Source organism: Argentina anserina, chromosome 2 (genome assembly GCF_933775445.1).
Source record: "Argentina anserina chromosome 2, drPotAnse1.1, whole genome shotgun sequence".
Taxonomy (NCBI): Eukaryota; Viridiplantae; Streptophyta; class Magnoliopsida; order Rosales; family Rosaceae; genus Argentina; species Argentina anserina.
Genome location: NC_065873.1, coordinates 5,153,127 through 5,170,447, shown reverse-complemented (window position 1 = coordinate 5,170,447; position 17,321 = coordinate 5,153,127). Strand labels below are relative to the sequence as shown.

At 37.8% G+C, this 17,321-nt stretch overlaps 3 protein-coding genes across 3 annotated transcripts; 1 reads left to right on the top strand and 2 right to left on the bottom strand.

Moving 5' to 3' along the window:
• Window positions 1–4,486: 4,486 nt before the first annotated feature.
• On the bottom strand, window positions 4,487–5,938 carry LOC126783837 (zinc finger protein ZAT4-like). The gene has a single exon (XM_050509369.1). The coding sequence runs from the start codon at window positions 5,936–5,938 to the stop codon at window positions 4,487–4,489; it is 1,452 nt and encodes a 483-aa protein (XP_050365326.1).
• Window positions 5,939–7,683: 1,745 nt separating this feature from the next.
• On the top strand, window positions 7,684–12,020 carry LOC126785132 (cytochrome c biogenesis protein CCS1, chloroplastic). The gene is made up of 8 exons (XM_050510744.1): window positions 7,684–8,132; window positions 8,370–8,589; window positions 8,680–8,791; window positions 9,618–9,890; window positions 10,099–10,364; window positions 10,702–10,858; window positions 10,941–11,024; window positions 11,497–12,020. Exons 1-8 carry the CDS (start codon window positions 7,733–7,735, stop codon window positions 11,650–11,652), a joined length of 1,668 nt encoding a protein of 555 aa, XP_050366701.1. The 5' UTR covers window positions 7,684–7,732; the 3' UTR covers window positions 11,653–12,020.
• A 792-nt stretch (window positions 12,021–12,812) lies between these two features.
• On the bottom strand, window positions 12,813–15,536 carry LOC126785133 (4-hydroxy-3-methylbut-2-enyl diphosphate reductase, chloroplastic). Its single transcript, XM_050510745.1, has 10 exons — window positions 15,188–15,536; window positions 14,866–15,062; window positions 14,588–14,767; window positions 14,344–14,475; window positions 14,178–14,252; window positions 13,983–14,088; window positions 13,799–13,893; window positions 13,342–13,527; window positions 13,152–13,238; window positions 12,813–13,034 (listed from the first exon to the last, which is right to left on the bottom strand). Exons 1-10 carry the CDS (start codon window positions 15,444–15,446, stop codon window positions 12,969–12,971), a joined length of 1,383 nt encoding a protein of 460 aa, XP_050366702.1. The 5' UTR covers window positions 15,447–15,536; the 3' UTR covers window positions 12,813–12,968.
• Window positions 15,537–17,321: the final 1,785 nt, after the last annotated feature.

The window sequence follows — 17,321 nt, the reverse complement described above, 5'->3', positions numbered from 1 at the left end:
AGTGAATTGTGATATGTTATGCAAATTGATCAATATAAATAGAGGCTCAAGTCCTTGTGTTGAAGTCTTCGTAAAACACTGCAGCCACATTCTGCTCTAGTTTTGAAACAAAAAAACATTTTGTCTCGTTAGCTTAATTCTTTTGCTTAGTGCATGTGCAGCCGGTGATCTCAAGACGTAGGTGTCGCTAACAAGGCTGTGATGCAGAGTGCTTTGGAGATGGGTTCAGGTGTATTCCTAGCTACACTAGGAAACTCTGTTCTTCATGGTTTTAGTTTAGTCCCGCAATTGTGTGTTGAATTCATGTGTTCATATTATTTGTAAATATATCTTTTCAGTATTGATCTTTACAGTAATTCTTTCAATACCTATTAAGGTCCAGCTTCAGACTTATGCTATTGGAATAACAAAACACAAAAGCAAAGATGCAATGATGCATTGGGCATTGGGTGGACACGCAGATCCGAAAACTGAAAAAAAAAATAATAATATCCGAACCTAAAAAGAATTTGAAAAAAAAAACTGAACCGAAAATTAAAAAATCGAACCGAACCGATTATGTTTGGGTTAGATTTTGGGTTTAGTCGCTCATAAACTGAACCAAACCGAACTGATCCAAATAACCCGAAGTCAACAACGTCATCGTTTTTATATATTTTTACTTTTATTATTTAAAAAAAAGTAAAACTAAAGTCAGCATAAACCTAATTGATATAATCAATCTTGCGGTCTCTCTCATCTCTCAGACACAAAAAAACTTATGACCCTCTTTCTTTCTAAATCATCACTCCTTAATTTAGCGGTATAGTAAAACTTCACTTCATTCCGCAAAACCAGTCCATATAACTCCGCTCTCCTCCCTCTTCTCTCCTCCCTCCTCCTTCGATCTCTATTTCCCGTCGCTTCTTTTTGTACTGTGACTCTATAAATTGAATTATATAATCAATGATTCTATTAATGTTTCATATCCTCAGCGAATAAGTATTAATAACAGCTCACATGAGATGTGAAAGAAGGCTTGGATAGACCATGTGACCTACATGACCGACTTAGCGATGTTCAATTACCTAACCCCATAGGGAGTGTGAACATTTTTGTTCCTCTCTGAATTTAATGCAGTAAAGTTTTTTGTTCATGAGCTAAATATGCACTGTGGAGATATTAGAGTTAATTAGGTATGGAATAATCATTAGACCATTAGTTTTTCATCTTTATGTTAAATTTTGTACTTTAAAATTAATATATAATATTACGTATTTTACATACGGGTAAAACCGAACTGTGTGGGTTGAGTTATGCATTTTATCCAAAACCGAACCGTATTGACCCGTGTCCACCCCTAATTGGACATTCGCAGATTTGTCTCCATAAAAAAAAAGGAAGGTGTGCGAATTTAATTCTAATATTTCGATATGAACCCCGCCATGTATGTAGGGATTTTTACATATATATATATATATATATATATATATATATATATATATATATATATATATAATCTGATCTTAATCATGTGCCAAAGTGGATATAGAAAACCAGAAAAACTAAATGATCCATATGTAAGAAAAAGTTCTTCCATACTCGTAGTTTTGATATTTGACCATGTTGACATCAATTTCGACTATTATATTGTTATTTTTAATAACAGCCAACAATTATTATATTGTCAACACGTTAAAGTACTCCTAATTAAACGTTGGTACACATCTGTTACCCCTCTCGTAATACACCACCAATATTGGATAGCCACCCGCTACCCAACATCCAAAACAATTTGAGTACCCATGAGCAGATAACCACCCGTTACCTCACATGCAGTACTAAGGCAGACAAACTAGAGCTCTAACTGTATCGTAACTTTCGCCCGGCCAAAGGCTAGGTTTCGACTTGCCAAACACGTACAATAATCTCACATCATATTGTACCAAACATCAGGTCCGAAGACAATTCACATTTTAACAATCTCAATGTTAAAAATCACGTACAATAATCTCACATCATATTGTACAAATCAAAATCACAATAAAATCATAACAGTATATTATATAGCAACTATATATATATATATATACGTATTTATTAACCATTTGTACGATATATATATATATAATTCATTATATCTTATACATGTCATAATTTATAAACACGTCCGAAGACAAAACGTTTAACAATTTCAATATTAAACTCATATGCTTGTCATCAAATTGACCTAATCCAGATGAATTCATAACAGTATACAATATAGCAAATTATATATATATGTACTTATTACCATTATATTACAATATATATAGAATCCATTATATTGTATACATGTCGTATTTCAATATTAAAAACTCTTGCAAATATCTTAGAATCACCGCAAGGGTAGATTCGTAAATATGTGAGATTTTACTCACCTTATCGAGTCGAGCGTAATCCCACAATTTCCGAAGATAATTCATTTCCTCGCTTTATAGATCACCTTGAAAATATAAGAAAAGAATTTAGAAACGTTTCGTAAACCTTTAAATGCCGAAACAATAATAATCGGTTACTATTCACAGTAATGTTCATGTATTACTGTACAAATACACAAAATAATACGTATTTTTATACGTATACTATTTACGTATTTTTGTACGTATACATACTATTTACATATTTCTGTACATATACATACTATTTACGTATTTCTGTACGTATACATACTGTTTCTGTACGTATACATAATGTTTACGTATTTCTGTACCTATACATACTATTTAAATGTAAATACAAACTCAGTAAATAAAATTTACTAAATTACCTTTTACAAATTACTTTTTACAATTACTGAAAGTAATTTATATTTACATTTACCGTACGTAAAATTTAATTACATTTACCGTACATAAATAAAATTTACATTTACATTTACCGTACGTAAGTAAATTACCAAAATACCCTTCTCGGAATCACTGTTCACGACGCCGCGCGCTCACGCGCCACTCACTGTGGCAGCGCGTGGGGCACACGCGCCGACACCAACCACGGCGAGCATCACGCCACCGCCGGGTCCAATCTGTTCTCCTCCTCCTCCTCCTCTTCCTTCCTACAACTTCAGACCCCTCCTACGCTAACCCACGCACTCCCACGCGCCGCCTCTAGGAAGCGGTAACCCCTCCTCCTCCTACACCTCCGATTTGCTCCAATCAAACCACAATTCATCAACAATCACAAACAACCCATCCAATACAACAAATCATACCTTAATCGAAGCCAAGAACTCCAATTTGACTCCGAAAGTGCTTGGATCGCCGACAGTTCTTCGATTCCTCCAATTTAACTGGGAAACTATTGATTCCTTCAAAAATATAGTTGAGTTGTGAATTCCTGGTGCTACTCTAGAACTACTCTAAAGGTTGTAGATAGTTTACGACACATATTATCTTCTTTACTAAGCGGCATTTTCACCATCTTGAATACTTTTTTACTGAAAATTTCTGTGTTCTTGCTCTTCTTCATCAACTCTTCCTCCATGCATGCATCTCTTCCTTGATACAGTTCATAAACAATCATTTTGCCAAAATGTTCTCAAATACTGTAGGTCGTCCAATAAACACGAGTGTCGGATACGGTTGGTAGACACGAAACATAACTACTTTCATTTTCTACGTAAGTGTTATTGTAATGTATACCTAATGATTATATTCTCTAAGGGGAAAAAGAAACAATGTGGAATTTTAGATATCGTTTAATTTGTAATCCCCTTTGAAACTCTGCTATACGAGTAAGCTTTCTTATTTATTTGCTATGCAACTCTGGAACTGAAAAACATCTTTATTTTATCTATACTTGGGTGGTTGGATATTTGTAGCCATTACCTACTGTAACTTATTGCTGATGACAGCTAGTACATGTTAGAAGAGAATGAGAAAGGAATACATTCAATTGTTTACATTCTGCTCTCTAGCAGTAAGTTAAACGTGACCGAAAATCATGAAGCTACCACTGGGGCTAATTTCTCACACTTTGCTACAGTATTCATCAAATGTTTTTCCAATTTTGTTTTGAGCTTAAACACGTTTTAGCTGGTTAAGGTCTGTCCTTGAGATTCAAGATAACATTGTTTGTATATACATGCCATTTTTTTTAGATGTATAGGACAAGTATTCTGTGAAAGAGATCATATATCTCAGTGTACGCATATAACTTCAGTGTACTGATAGGACTAACTAACTAGTTAATCGCAGACTTAGCAAGACGACATCGCTTGATCTTGGCTTTATGCCATATTGCCATTGTTCATCCAAGATGAAATCTCATTTGAATAACAGAATCTAAAAGAAAGTAACTTTTCTGATTTTCTAATATGTCAGTATGAAATCCCGCCATGTCTGTATGCCTCTTTACATATATACAATCTGATCTTCATCATGTCCTAAAGTGAAAGCACAAGATAAAAAACAAAATGGTTCCTATGCAAGTATCTATCACGAAACAAAACAAGTCTACAAACAAATAACTACTGACTAATTGGCTCATATATTCCATCTTCATCCTCCAGAGTTGGAATCTCATTGAGGTCAACTTCGAGGTGTCTACGAGCACTACTCTGCTGATTCGATTTAGCTGGAGCTTCATCAGTTGGGCCTTTATAATGTTTCCTCTTATGACCCCCCAACGCCTGACCTGTTGGAAAACTCAAGTGACATATTTCGCATTCGTGAGGCAATGTTTGATAGAGTGAACGGCGTTCGTTCTTATTATCTTCAGCATTACCAGCTGATACATCTGCAGAATTCGATTGATATCGATCCATATTATTGTTGTGCTCGTACTTTGTATGGCTTGATACGTGCCCTCCCAAAGCACGGAAGCTTGTGAATGATTTATTGCATCTAGGACAACTGTGCATTTCAACTTGGCGAGGCTCAGCAGGATCATCTTTAACAACATTTTCATCTGCCGAGTTGTTCAGATGTTTGCACTGGCTTGACATGTGCCCTCCCAAGGCTCGGTCACTTGAGAATGTTTTTGCACACTTACTGCGGCTGTATGTATTAACCACCGGACGAGGATGAGAACGTTGTTCATTGTTATCTTCTTCAGACTTAAATTGGTCATGACCTTGCTCCGCGGAGCTGATCTTGGGACGGTTATGGCCTGTCATGTGACCTCCTAGAGCTTGGGGACTTGTGAACATTTTATCACATTGCTTGCACTTGAAGACATCAACGTCATTGTTGCAATTGTAATCCAACTGATCAAATGCATCATTCAGCCGCCTCCTCTTGTATTTACTTGCCTCATACTTGATTTCGATCTCATCATCAACCAAAGGTCTGCCGCTAGCCTCCTCAGCACACACCTCAGCCAACAGCACAAGACCACTGAAGCCCCCCGCTTCAAATTTCCCATCCAAAGCTATAAACTCCGATTCGGGACTCGAATCCAACCCCGAGTTGACAGCAGTTTCATCAGAGCCAGAACAATCAGAGAATGCTGACCTCTTCCTCTTTCCATTGCGAGGCCAACCTGCAGGTAGAGCCAAGGCCAAGTCGAACCCCGGACCTGAATCAACCCCATGATCATCATCAAACATAGTCTCATCAGAGACAGTAGAACAAGAGTTGCTGCTGTCATGCACTGTGTGACACTTGAGGTGTTCTGTCAGCGCCTTCTTGGAGTCGAAGTTCTCGGTGCAAACGAGACAACAAAAAGGATCACTGCTACTACTAGCAGTAGAACCAGTGATTGCCTGGCTCTTGCGAAAGTGCATACTCTTGTGACCTCCCAGGGCTTGGCCGGACGGAAATCCCTTGAAGCAAATATCACAGATGTGATTATTCAATGGCACAACTTCAGGGTGTTGCTCCAAAGACTCCGGCGGAGTTGGCATCTTAGTGGGTTGGTCTGGTTCAACTATGGGGTCGGGAACAAGTACCTGAGTTATTTCTTTGTGATCAGAATCCATGAGAAAGAGAGAGAGAGAGAGTGATTTTAACTGAGGAAGAATGACGAAGTTGAAATAGAAGAGTAGTTAGTGAGGAAGAGAGTGAGGGGTGTGTGTATTTAACTATTCATGGTGGGTTTACTGTGAATCCACCTCAGAATTGGGTACCTTACCAAATTGGGAATCCCTATTTGATTAGGGTTGGGAACGCAGCACCGCCACATATGGTGAAGATGTCCTGATTTGACTCGGATTTGACTCTCATCACCCGAGTCGGTCAAAAATGTGTAGAAGCTTTTCCTGATGCGGCCAGTAGTGTTTTCCAGTATAGGGTGTCTGTAATAATTCTGTATATAGAATATATATAATTAATACAGTTAGGAAATATCAGGCCTAATTAAATATCAATAATGGCCTCTAAATAATCTTTGAATTTCAAAATTGGATCAAAAGTAAAGACTGGAATCGTACCATTGGACAAATAATAGACCTCATTTTGACAAACTAAGATAGTTACCGATTCCACATACGAATTATGAGATGAACGAGTTCTAACTAACATCCTAATTGGGCCTCATTATGGGTCGGGCTGGGTCGGATTTTGACTTAGTCAACAAAATTTAGGACCGGAACCGGCCAAGGCTTCAAAATGCAAGCCTCAACCCGCCCTAGAGGCCTATTTTGCAAGGGTCAGCCTTAAAAATTAGGGCCGAGCTGGGCTTTTGTTTAATTATAAATCAATAGTTTCTCAAAAGTATCTATTTTAGGGAAAAAATAAAGAAGAAGAGAATAGTGAATGAAGTGGCGGGTGAAGTATTGAATGCTGGATGGAGTATTGGGGTAGATACCTAGGGGCTAGGGTTTTGACAAAGTCCACTACGACAATATTGGTTAAAATGGGCCTCATATATTAATTAGGATGAGTTCATTAACATTACCTAAATGGTCAATAGCCTAATATTCTCACTGCCCCATAATACTATCAGTATGATGTCTGTAATAAATAATAACCAAATCTAAAAATAAATTAAAAATTATAGGATCAGGTATGGATTTTAAGGCCGGGCCAGGCTTGATTCTAAAAGGCTCAATAGGGCCGAGCTCTATTTGCATAACCCTTACCATGCCCTAATAAAAAAAATTTGGGCCAGCCCTTGCATTAGGCCGGGTCGGGCCGGATTTGGCCCTTTAGGGTAGGGCGGACTTTAAGGCGGGCCGAGGCCCTTAGTGCCGGATGATGAGACCTAATCCTAGCAAAGTGTAAGATGTTTGAATCTAGACTTGTTTATTTAGAAGTACATTAAAAGCGGTAAAACATGTTAGACCATAAACGAAAAGCAGGTTCCAAGGCTTAACCTGACAACCAAGGTCTAAAACGTCTGAATTAACCTTAAACTAAAAAAAATTAGAGACAAAGTTTATCATTAAACACAAAATTTGTATATATGTTCACCGATTAACAATTAACTACATGAATAATACTCAATCACAAGCTTTAATATAATTTCTACGATTGACACTCATGATTTTATTTGACAATTACTCACCGGATGCACTGAGTTGGTGCATCTCTATACGTGACTAGAGGATTATTATTTCTTTATTTTTATTTTTTTTGCAATATGTAACAAGAGTTTCTGCGAGCAATATATAAAAATATGAAAATGAAAAAGAAAAGCAAAGAAATATCTCCTTGAAGGATAAACCAACAAAACTGCAGGTCGTTACACGCCAGTCCCTCAAATGACAGTTGAGCTCTGCAACAGATAACTCTCCCGCCCAAGCTTTCCCCAAACTCTCCCATCCTCTACATTAATGGAGGCTCTAAACCCCTCCTTAATCCCCAAACCATGTCTACCCAGAACCCGTTTTCTCAACTCCACTTTCAAACCCGCATTCTCTCCCCACAATTCTCAGTTCCTCAAAAGAACACCCTTCTCATTCTCACTCACTTGTGCCTTGAAGACCCCTCGAGAAAACAAGAACAACAAAAGCAGCACCAATATAGGAAAGAAGATTATACTCTCCGAAGGAGCTCCGCCGCCGTTGGAGGAGAAGGGCGGCGGCGGCACAGGAGGCAACAAAGCTCCGGCCAAGTCAGGGAGTGGGGTGATGGGTTACGTGAAGAGGCTGCCCAGGAAGGCTTTGTCTGTTTTGTCTTATCTGCCTTTGGCTATTGGAGAAATGTTCGTCATTGCTGGTCTCATGGCTCTTGGTATGTTCAGTTTTGGCTCTTATACTGTTTAAACTTCTTAAAACCTTAACATATCGAAACTTGCTTCCTTGTTCCTGATGTTATAGTAACATTTAGCCCTCTTTTTATTGCTCTAATTATAAACCCGATTTTTTAGGTAAACTTAATATCAGTACTTCATTGTGTGTTAATGGGTAATGAAGTGAGTTCTTTTGTGCCATTGCAATTAGGCCTTATGTGGATGTGGTGATTTTGCAGGAACTTTCATTGATCAAGGTGAGGCGCCGGATTATTATTTCGATAAGTTTCCTGAAAGTAGTCCTGTACTGGGAATTTTCACTTGGAGATGGGTTTTGGCACTTGGGTTTGACCATATGTACTCGTCTCCCGTTTTCCTTGCATCATTGGCTCTCCTGGCTGCATCACTTATGGCCTGCACTTACACAACACAGATACCTCTCGTCAAGGTCGCAAGAAGGTTTGATTGCTTCGTTCAATTCTTTTACAATTTGTATATCAAAGTGAGTTGAGAGTTTTCTTTAACGTATGAGTAAATTGGTGAAAACAGGTGGAGTTTTTTGCAGTCTTCTGAGGCCATCAACAAGCAGGAGTTTGCAGAGTCTTTGCCAAGAGCTTCTGTTCAAGACTTGGGTGTTATTCTTATGGGAGCTGGATATGAGGTTTACTCTTTCATTTTCTTGAATTTGTTTCTCTATTTAAAATGTTTAACTGTGTATAAGTGGATCATTAAATGACATTTGTTCAACTAGAATCTATAGGAGTCTAGGGTATATTGTCATCTGAAAACAATGTCCCAGAGTTACTGCCAACTATAGCAATTCCTACTGATATGTGGCACGATACATTAAAATTGTATTTACTGAAATTTTGTTAGTGGTACTGGTAGCTGTGAAAATAAGACTAGTGAGATACTGTATGTATCCATACAAAAATGTATACATACCTTGATCTTGTACGCTAGCTGCCAGGATATAGCAATTCCTACTTATGCAGTACGGTACCTTGTATTTACTGAAATTTTATTATCGGTAGCTATGAGAATAATGTAGTGAGATAATCTATGTATCCATACAAACATGTATGGTTACTTAAAACTTGTATGCTAGCTGCCAGAATATAGCAATTCCTGCTTATATGAAGTACAATACCTTAAATTGTGTTTACGGAAATTTAATTATTGGTAGCTGTGAGAATAATACTAGTGAGATACTGTATGTGTCCATACAAAAACGTATTGCTAATCTTAAACTTGTATGCTAGCTGCCAGGCTGCCAGCATATAGCAATTCCTACTTATATGCAGTACGATACCTTAAACTTGTATTTACTAAAATTTTATTATTAGTTGCTGTGAGAATAATGCTAGTGAGATACTGTATGTATCCATTCAAAAATATACTCAATTACTTGACCTTTATATTTGATATCACCTTCCGAGTGTTCGTCTAAAACTACCTGTTAATCATGAACAGTTTCATCCCTGTAGGTGTTTTTAAAGGGACCTTCTTTATATGCCTTTAGGGGGTTGGCTGGTCGATTTGCCCCTATCGGAGTTCATTTAGCAATGCTGCTGATCATGGTTGGTGGAACTCTTAGTGCAACTGGGAGCTTTAAAGGAGCAGTTACAGTTCCACAGGGTTTGAATTTTGTTATAGGAGATGTTTTAGGCCCTTCTGGGTTTCTCTCTACTCCAACTGATGCTTTCAATACTGAGGTTCATGTAAACAAGTTCTACATGACATATTTCGACAGTGGAGAGGTGAATATTTTTCCTTTTGCGGAAATTTTAATTGGTGATCATAATTGATTAAATGGCTTACTGAAAATGTGTTTTATCTTTTTTCTCATTTCTATCACTTTCTTTGATCATATTTTGTCTTTAATGGCAAATACCTGTTTTAGCTTCCTCGGAGTTGACTACTAAATTCAAGGTCAATCTACCATTTCACCCCTGGTGTCTGTTACAGGTATCACAATTTTATACTGATCTTTCACTCATGGACCTAGACGGTAAGGAGGTGCTGAGGAAAACAATCAATGTAAACAATCCTTTAAGATACGGAGGGATCACCATATACCAGACAGATTGGAGTATTTCAGCACTACAAGTAATCAAGGATAATGAAGGGCCTTTTAATTTGGCTGTTGCCCCTCTCCAGATCAATGGAGACAAGAAGCTTTACGGAACCTTTTTACCAATTGGCGATGTTGATGCTCCTAAGGTTAAGGGAATGTATGTGATCAACTTACAACTTTAGCTTCTTTAATAACACATTTGAAATGTATCTTGAAGGTTAACTTCAACTTGTTTACTTCTTGAAGTTTTGGGGATACGTATTTTAAGCTCTCCTAGAGATTACTTCAATTCCACTACTCTCCACCCTTGAAAAGGGAAAGAAAAGGGAATATTTTCAACAAAGCGTTTTTTATCTGCTTGGCTGTGTTTTGGGTTGGGTTTTCTTAATTGTTTTGGATTCTATTTAGCTTTTTAACTTACAACATTACTCACTAATATTGCTAATTGGCTGTTGTCAGTTGTCATGTATACTAATTTTTCTTTGAAATTTCAGATCAATGCTTTTGCGAGATTTACAATCAATTGTCCTGTATGATCAAGAAGGGAAATTTGTTGGAGTTCGACGACCAAGCTCCAAGCTTCCAATTGAAATTGATGGCTCCAAAATCATTATTGTAGATGCAATTGGGAGTAGCGGTCTTGCCTTGAAGGTGATGGCTACAATTTATTAATTCCTATGCAACTTTCTTCTGCTGCATTCATTGAGCCTTGGACTTAACCTTTCCTTGTCAGACTGATCCTGGAGTGCCGGTTGTATATGCTGGATTTGGTGCTCTAATGCTCACAACTTGCATCAGCTTTCTATCTCATTCGCAGGTGAGAATTTCCTGCATATGATGTATTTCATGTTTGTTTAGAGACTTAAAAAAACATGTACTCCAGTTCTTGAACACTGTTTTACAATTGGTCATAACTTAGGGCCACATGTTAGTTATATGCATCACTTATTACCATATGGTTTTCATTTTTGCATACTTTTATTCACTCTTGTGTCATATATATATATATATATATATATATATATATATATATATATTTTAAGAACTTCTCTTATGTTTTATTAACAAATTCATCTGTAAATTTTCTGGAATCTACACCACCTGATATTATAAATCATTGCTGAAAATCCTCCATTTCCAGCATGAATAACCTTTTCAATTTAAGAGTGTCTAGATGTTATGTTGATATTGTTTCTGTGATTTCTTATCAACCATGTTGTTGCCAGTATTGAACTGTATGTCTAAAGTAGCCATTCATTTGTTGCTTGTTCTCCTTTGCTCAACCAAAGATATGGGCCTTACAAGATGGAACAGCAGTGGTCATTGGAGGAAAAACTAACCGAGCAAAGGGTGAATTTCCAGAAGAGATGAATCGCTTGCTTGATCGAGTTCCTGAATTGGTTGATTCATCTCCTCCCAAGCAAACAGATGGCATTAGTGGCTAGTCTGAATTCTGAAGAATAGACAGATATCATACCACTATAAATGAATGTCCACTCCATACAAGGATATAAGGCAAAGCATTTTTTTCATCCATGACAGAATGGAGGAGCAGTTGAGTTACATATCTTCATCAAGACTTTTTCAAAGCAGAATTCAACACATAGGTAAAGCAGAGAAGTTGAATTTGCTTTTCTATACGTAGGCGCATTATATATTCTTTGCCTTCTGCTTTCTGCTGCAGACTTGCAGAGTCCGAGCCTTAAGAACAAGTGTTATCTTATCTATGTACAGTTGGTTCAACAATTATATATCACAGTATTGAAAATTTGTAACATTCTTCTACACTGGTTTGGCCAGCATTTGCTTCTTTGTATCATTTCTATAGACAGACCAATACTTATTTCCAAGTTTCTTCCTTTGGTCGGCAAAGATGAGAGCAAATGAAGTCCTAATTCAAACTTTGAAGATGAACTTAATTCATAATTTCATACTGTGAATTAGAAACCTGATAGAATGAATTAGTAATGTGAATTTATGTCTCGAATCTTTCTTTCTTTCAATTAAACACAGGCAAATTAGAGCAGAATGGAGCTAATGGAAAATACCCCAGTTGGATAAGCATAGACCTTCTGCCTTGTGCTTATGCATAGTTGTTTATCGAGCATTTAGTTGATAAGAGTTCAAAAGTGGACCATTAGGCGGAGGGGTTTTGAAATTTAGGGCTGAAGATCGTAGGTTAATTGATTGGGATCAAGATACATACAGCAAAACCTTTAAAAATAAAATAAATAATGTCGGGACTAGAGGAAATTGATATAATAATCGTAGGTTAATTGATTGGGATCAAGATACCTGCTTTGCTCAACAGCCTCAACTTGAAATTTTTGGATCCCCACATGAGCACTTGTTTCACTCCATTGAAAGTAATGATAGCAGAGCTTCTTTGATGAACTTTTCAAAGCTAGCTAGTCTTCTCAATCAAATGAAATATAGAAATCGAGTTCAAATGGGATGTGAGGTGAAGCAATACCATGTAAACTTGGGGTAGGATTACTAAGTTGGACGTCACGAATTCGCTCCAGTCACAATTTAAGAGCAACTTAAGGCAAGGAGAAGAGGAAAACTAGGACGGGAAGAATTTATAACAATAGAATCCAGAACCTTGACCTTTCATACCATACAACAATTATATTAACAAAGTTCACGGAACTGTAACATTACATAAGATACAGTAACGCCTTTCATTTGGATCTTACAATAACCAAGTTGTATGATTAAATGTGTACTGTGTATTGTTTCTATTCATGCCTAACCTAGATTATGTGAGTTGCAGGGCCTCCTCGCGCTTTATGTCAAACACTTTGATAAGGGCGTCTTCAACAACCTAGAAAAAAAAATCAAATGGAAAAGAAAAGTAGGAAGCTAAGATATTGGGAAATTTACAATACATGCAATAAAGCAGTTTAATGGTCCTAGCAACAATTGCACTAACGTAAATTACCTTGTCTGGAGTTGAAGCACCAGATGTCACACCAATGGTCACTGGACCTGCAGGCAGCCAGTTTTCCTTCTCAACCAACTCGCCGTGCTGTAACATATAAAAAAAATCTAAGAGATATAATGAGCCATGGAGACAACAATAATAAAGTAAGCAACACCAAATGATGTCATCAGGTTTCGAACAAACTCACGTTTAGCTTATAAGCTATTTTGTTTCCAGGTCCTATTCTCTGCTCACTATCAATCCAATATGAGGGAATTCCTCGGAGTTCTGCAATCTCTTGAAGGTGAGAGGTATTGCTTGAGTTCCACCCGCCAATAACTAACAAAAGATCTAGTTTTTCCTCAACAAGCTTGTACATTGCATCTTGTCGCTCCTGTAAATGAACAAAAAGATGACTTTTAAGTCGAAACAAGTATTTCAGCCTTGAATGCATCCTACACTGGTCGTAAACTTGCTCCGTTTCAAGCTAATTTGTAATCCAAATTGGTGAAAATCTAGTGGCTGCTATAGGCTAGTCAGAAAAACTACTGCTTTCTCTTTCTTGCTAACTTGTATATAGAATAGTAGGTCATAGTACAATTTGATAAGAAGAATGTATCACACAATTTATCAGACTAGAAAATTTAGCAACCAAAGAACAATACCTGAGTTGCATCACATATTGTGTTGAAGCTCACAAAGTGGTCACTGACATTTTCCACTCCATACTTTTGCATCATGGTCTTCTCAACTAATTTTCCTGTTAGATTGACATTACGATGTGTTAAAGTTTGCAACTAAAAATTTCTTCGCCAAAAATGAACCAACCTAGAAAACAGAAACACTAACCAATGTCTTCAGTCTCGCCCTTAAGCATTGTAGTCTGATTTGCAATGCCACATTTGATGAGGTCTCTGTCTGGATCGAACCCTGAAGAAACTGCATTCTTAAATTTCTGCACTCAAACCAATTAAACAGTAAATCCATGCACGAAGCCCAAACTACTAGCAAATTAAAATAGAAGCAACACCAACATAAATGCACCTCTAGAAATGCTTCTCTAGTAGAGCTAGACCCATTTAGTTCACCGCCAAGAATGTAGTCGCATACATACGCTGCCTGTAGTAAAATCCAAAGTTAAAACTTGACTATAAACCAAAAAGATTTCATAATGCCAACAAATCAACAACACTAGAAAACACTTGTATACCTCATTCATATTTTTCACAATAACATACTTTCCAGCAAAAGAAGCAGTCGCTACAGTTTCCTCATGAGCATATTTCCCATGAATAATTGAAGTGTAGTCTCCTTTCTTGTGCTTCTCTACAGTATTCCAAACCTTCACATACATACATAGTAAATATGAAGTATCAGACCCAATGTTCATATCCTGCTACAAAAATACAATTCAAAAAATACATATATAATTAATTAATCAATCAAATAACTACCTTTGAAACCCAAGGGCAAGTAGTGTCAACAATTTGAACATTCCTGTCACTCAAGGCGAGCATCTCATCCACCGCAGCTCCGAAAGCCGGCAAAATGACCACATCACCCTTGTCCACTACCTCAAACTGCTTCCTCCCTTCCTCGATCGGAATGTTCTTCACCTCCATGTCCTCCAACCTCTGCCAATAATCATCACAACTCAATCAATCAGACTTTAAAAAGTCAACAATCGAAACCTTCAATCTAGTCGAAAATTTATAAGAGATAATAACAAGACCTTATTGACCGTCGGATTGTGGATGATCTCGTTGGTAATCCAAATCCTCTCCTCAGGAAATTGCTTTCTGGCCTCGTAAGCAATCTGCACGGCTCGCTCGACTCCCCAACAGAACCCGTACGCCTCGGCGAGCTTCACGGTCACGTTTCCCCAGCTGTACTCGAATCCGTTCTCCTTCAGCTTCTTGATTATATCACCTTCAAAATTCATCAACACCTTAATTTTTTTTAACCATTTACTCACTAATTTCTTCATTTCTCTAATCAAATCATATGATTAACGACTAATTACTGAAATTGATTACAGTTAGGTAGTAGCTTACTGGTGTATTCGCGGTTCATGAGCTCCAGAGTCTCCTCCTTGTGGCCGAAGCCACGGCGGTTGTAGTTCTTGCTCCGGGTGAGGTTCTTACGGAAGACCTTGGCGTCGAAGTCGGACTCCAAGGCGGCGGAGGAGTCGCCGGAGCATTTGACGGAGAGGGAGCTCCGGCTGCTGCGGAAACAGACACTGCCGGCGAGGCTGTGAGGCGAGAAGACATCGGTGCGGGGCGGGACGCGGCAGAGGTGGAGAGTGATGGCCATCGGAGTGGCGCGTGAAGGGGACGGCAGAGGCGCGTGGCGGAGAGACAGAGAGAGAGGGAAAGTGATGAGTGGGAGAATTGGTGGTGGTGGTTTTATCCAGAGCAACAATGGCATGAGAATTTCGTGGTATAAATATAAGTAGTGCGGGGAGGGTTGTCGTTTTGTGAGGTGGATCTGAGTATGGGACGTCGTTTTGATTCTTTAGTGACAACACTGGCCCGAGGAAAGGTCGAAAACGCCCCTGATTCTTGAATGTACCGCCAAATTTGGAAAACACGAGAATTTATTTCGTGAAGAAAACGGCGAACACTTTCGATTTATTTTGTGGAGCAGAAGCTTTGTAGATTAGCCATCACTAGTTCACTACTTATGTAAGAGAGAGGAGATTTCAAATTTGTAATTGAATAGTAATGGTCAATTCAATCCTCTACTGAGATTGATTAATAGTTCAAAGACATTTGAGAAATGGCCACTATTATACTCCGACAAGCCAATTTTATGGCGGAGGCTATTATTAAGGTTGGTTATTCTAGTAATTTCTCTTTTGTATTGGTCTGATAGCATTTCTAGTGAGACTTTTAAAGCCTTACTATGAAAATATTGACCGCCACCGCCCTCAACGATGTACTTATAATTTTCTTTTTTTAATAATCACTTTAATTAAGTTTCCTAAATTTCTCGGATTTAAAATTTAAGGTGCATGCTGTCATTAATAATCACTTTTTTTATAATTTCCTTCCCCATGCTGTCATTAACCTTAATGCTTATATTTGTGACTTCTGGAATGATTTTGGCTGGGATTTGAATTTGCTTTCCACTTTAGTTCTTGATGAGATTATTTATCAACTCATTAATATCCCTACTGGTTTTAGAGATGGTGGTAGTGATACCAAAATTTGGGGTGTTTCGTCCAATGGTCATTTCTCTGTCAAGTCTGCCTATAATTTGAACTTTGATCTTTCAAATGCTCATAACTCTAAGTGGAATGCTCTCTGGAATCTTGACATCCCTCCTAAGCTTAAAACTTTCTACTGGTGCTTGTTGCATAAGAAGCTGCTGACTAATGTCCAAAGAGCTAGAAGAGGCTTTACTACTATGAAAACTTGTCTGATTTGCAATCTAGCTGATGAAACTCTTATTCATCTCTTCAGAGACTGTCCTAAAGCTGCGGTCATATGGAATGAGTTTCTTAAACCTGGTACCACTCTAAACTCCTTTCTTTTGGATTGGGATGGTTGGATCATGGCTCAGTTGCACTGCCATAGTTTATATATGAAGAATGTGAAATGGTCTAGTATGTTTGTTTTCATCTGTTGGTTTATATGGAAGTGGAGGAACAAGCAGGTTTTTGATTCTGATTTTCATATGCCCTTGTTTCCTAAGAATGTGATTTGGAGCTATGTTGATGAATGGTATAGTGCCAATTCTAAGAAGAATGTTGACTCTGTTTACAGTTACAAGTTTCTTTTTTGGAAAATGCCTGGTGAAAACAGATACAAGTTGAATATTGATGGCACTAGAATTTCTCCTTCTGGAAAAATTGGAGCTGGTGGAGTAATTAGAGATCATTTTGGTAACTGGACCATTGGTTTTCAAATTAACCTTGGCATTGGTGAAATTTTAGATGCTGAGGCCTGGGGTTTATTTTTTGGTCTCAAAATTGCCTCAAGTTTGCATATCAACAGATTGGAAATAGAGTCAGACTCTGCAATTCTTGTGCAGCTTGTGCAGAAAAATGAGTTCTCCTTGCATCCTCTTGGATCTCTGTTGCAGGGCTGCAAAAATTTCATGAATTCCATGGAGTTTGTTTCTTTGGTCCACATTTTTAGAGAAGCCAACATGACTGCTGATGCTATGGCTAGAATGAGTATTAAC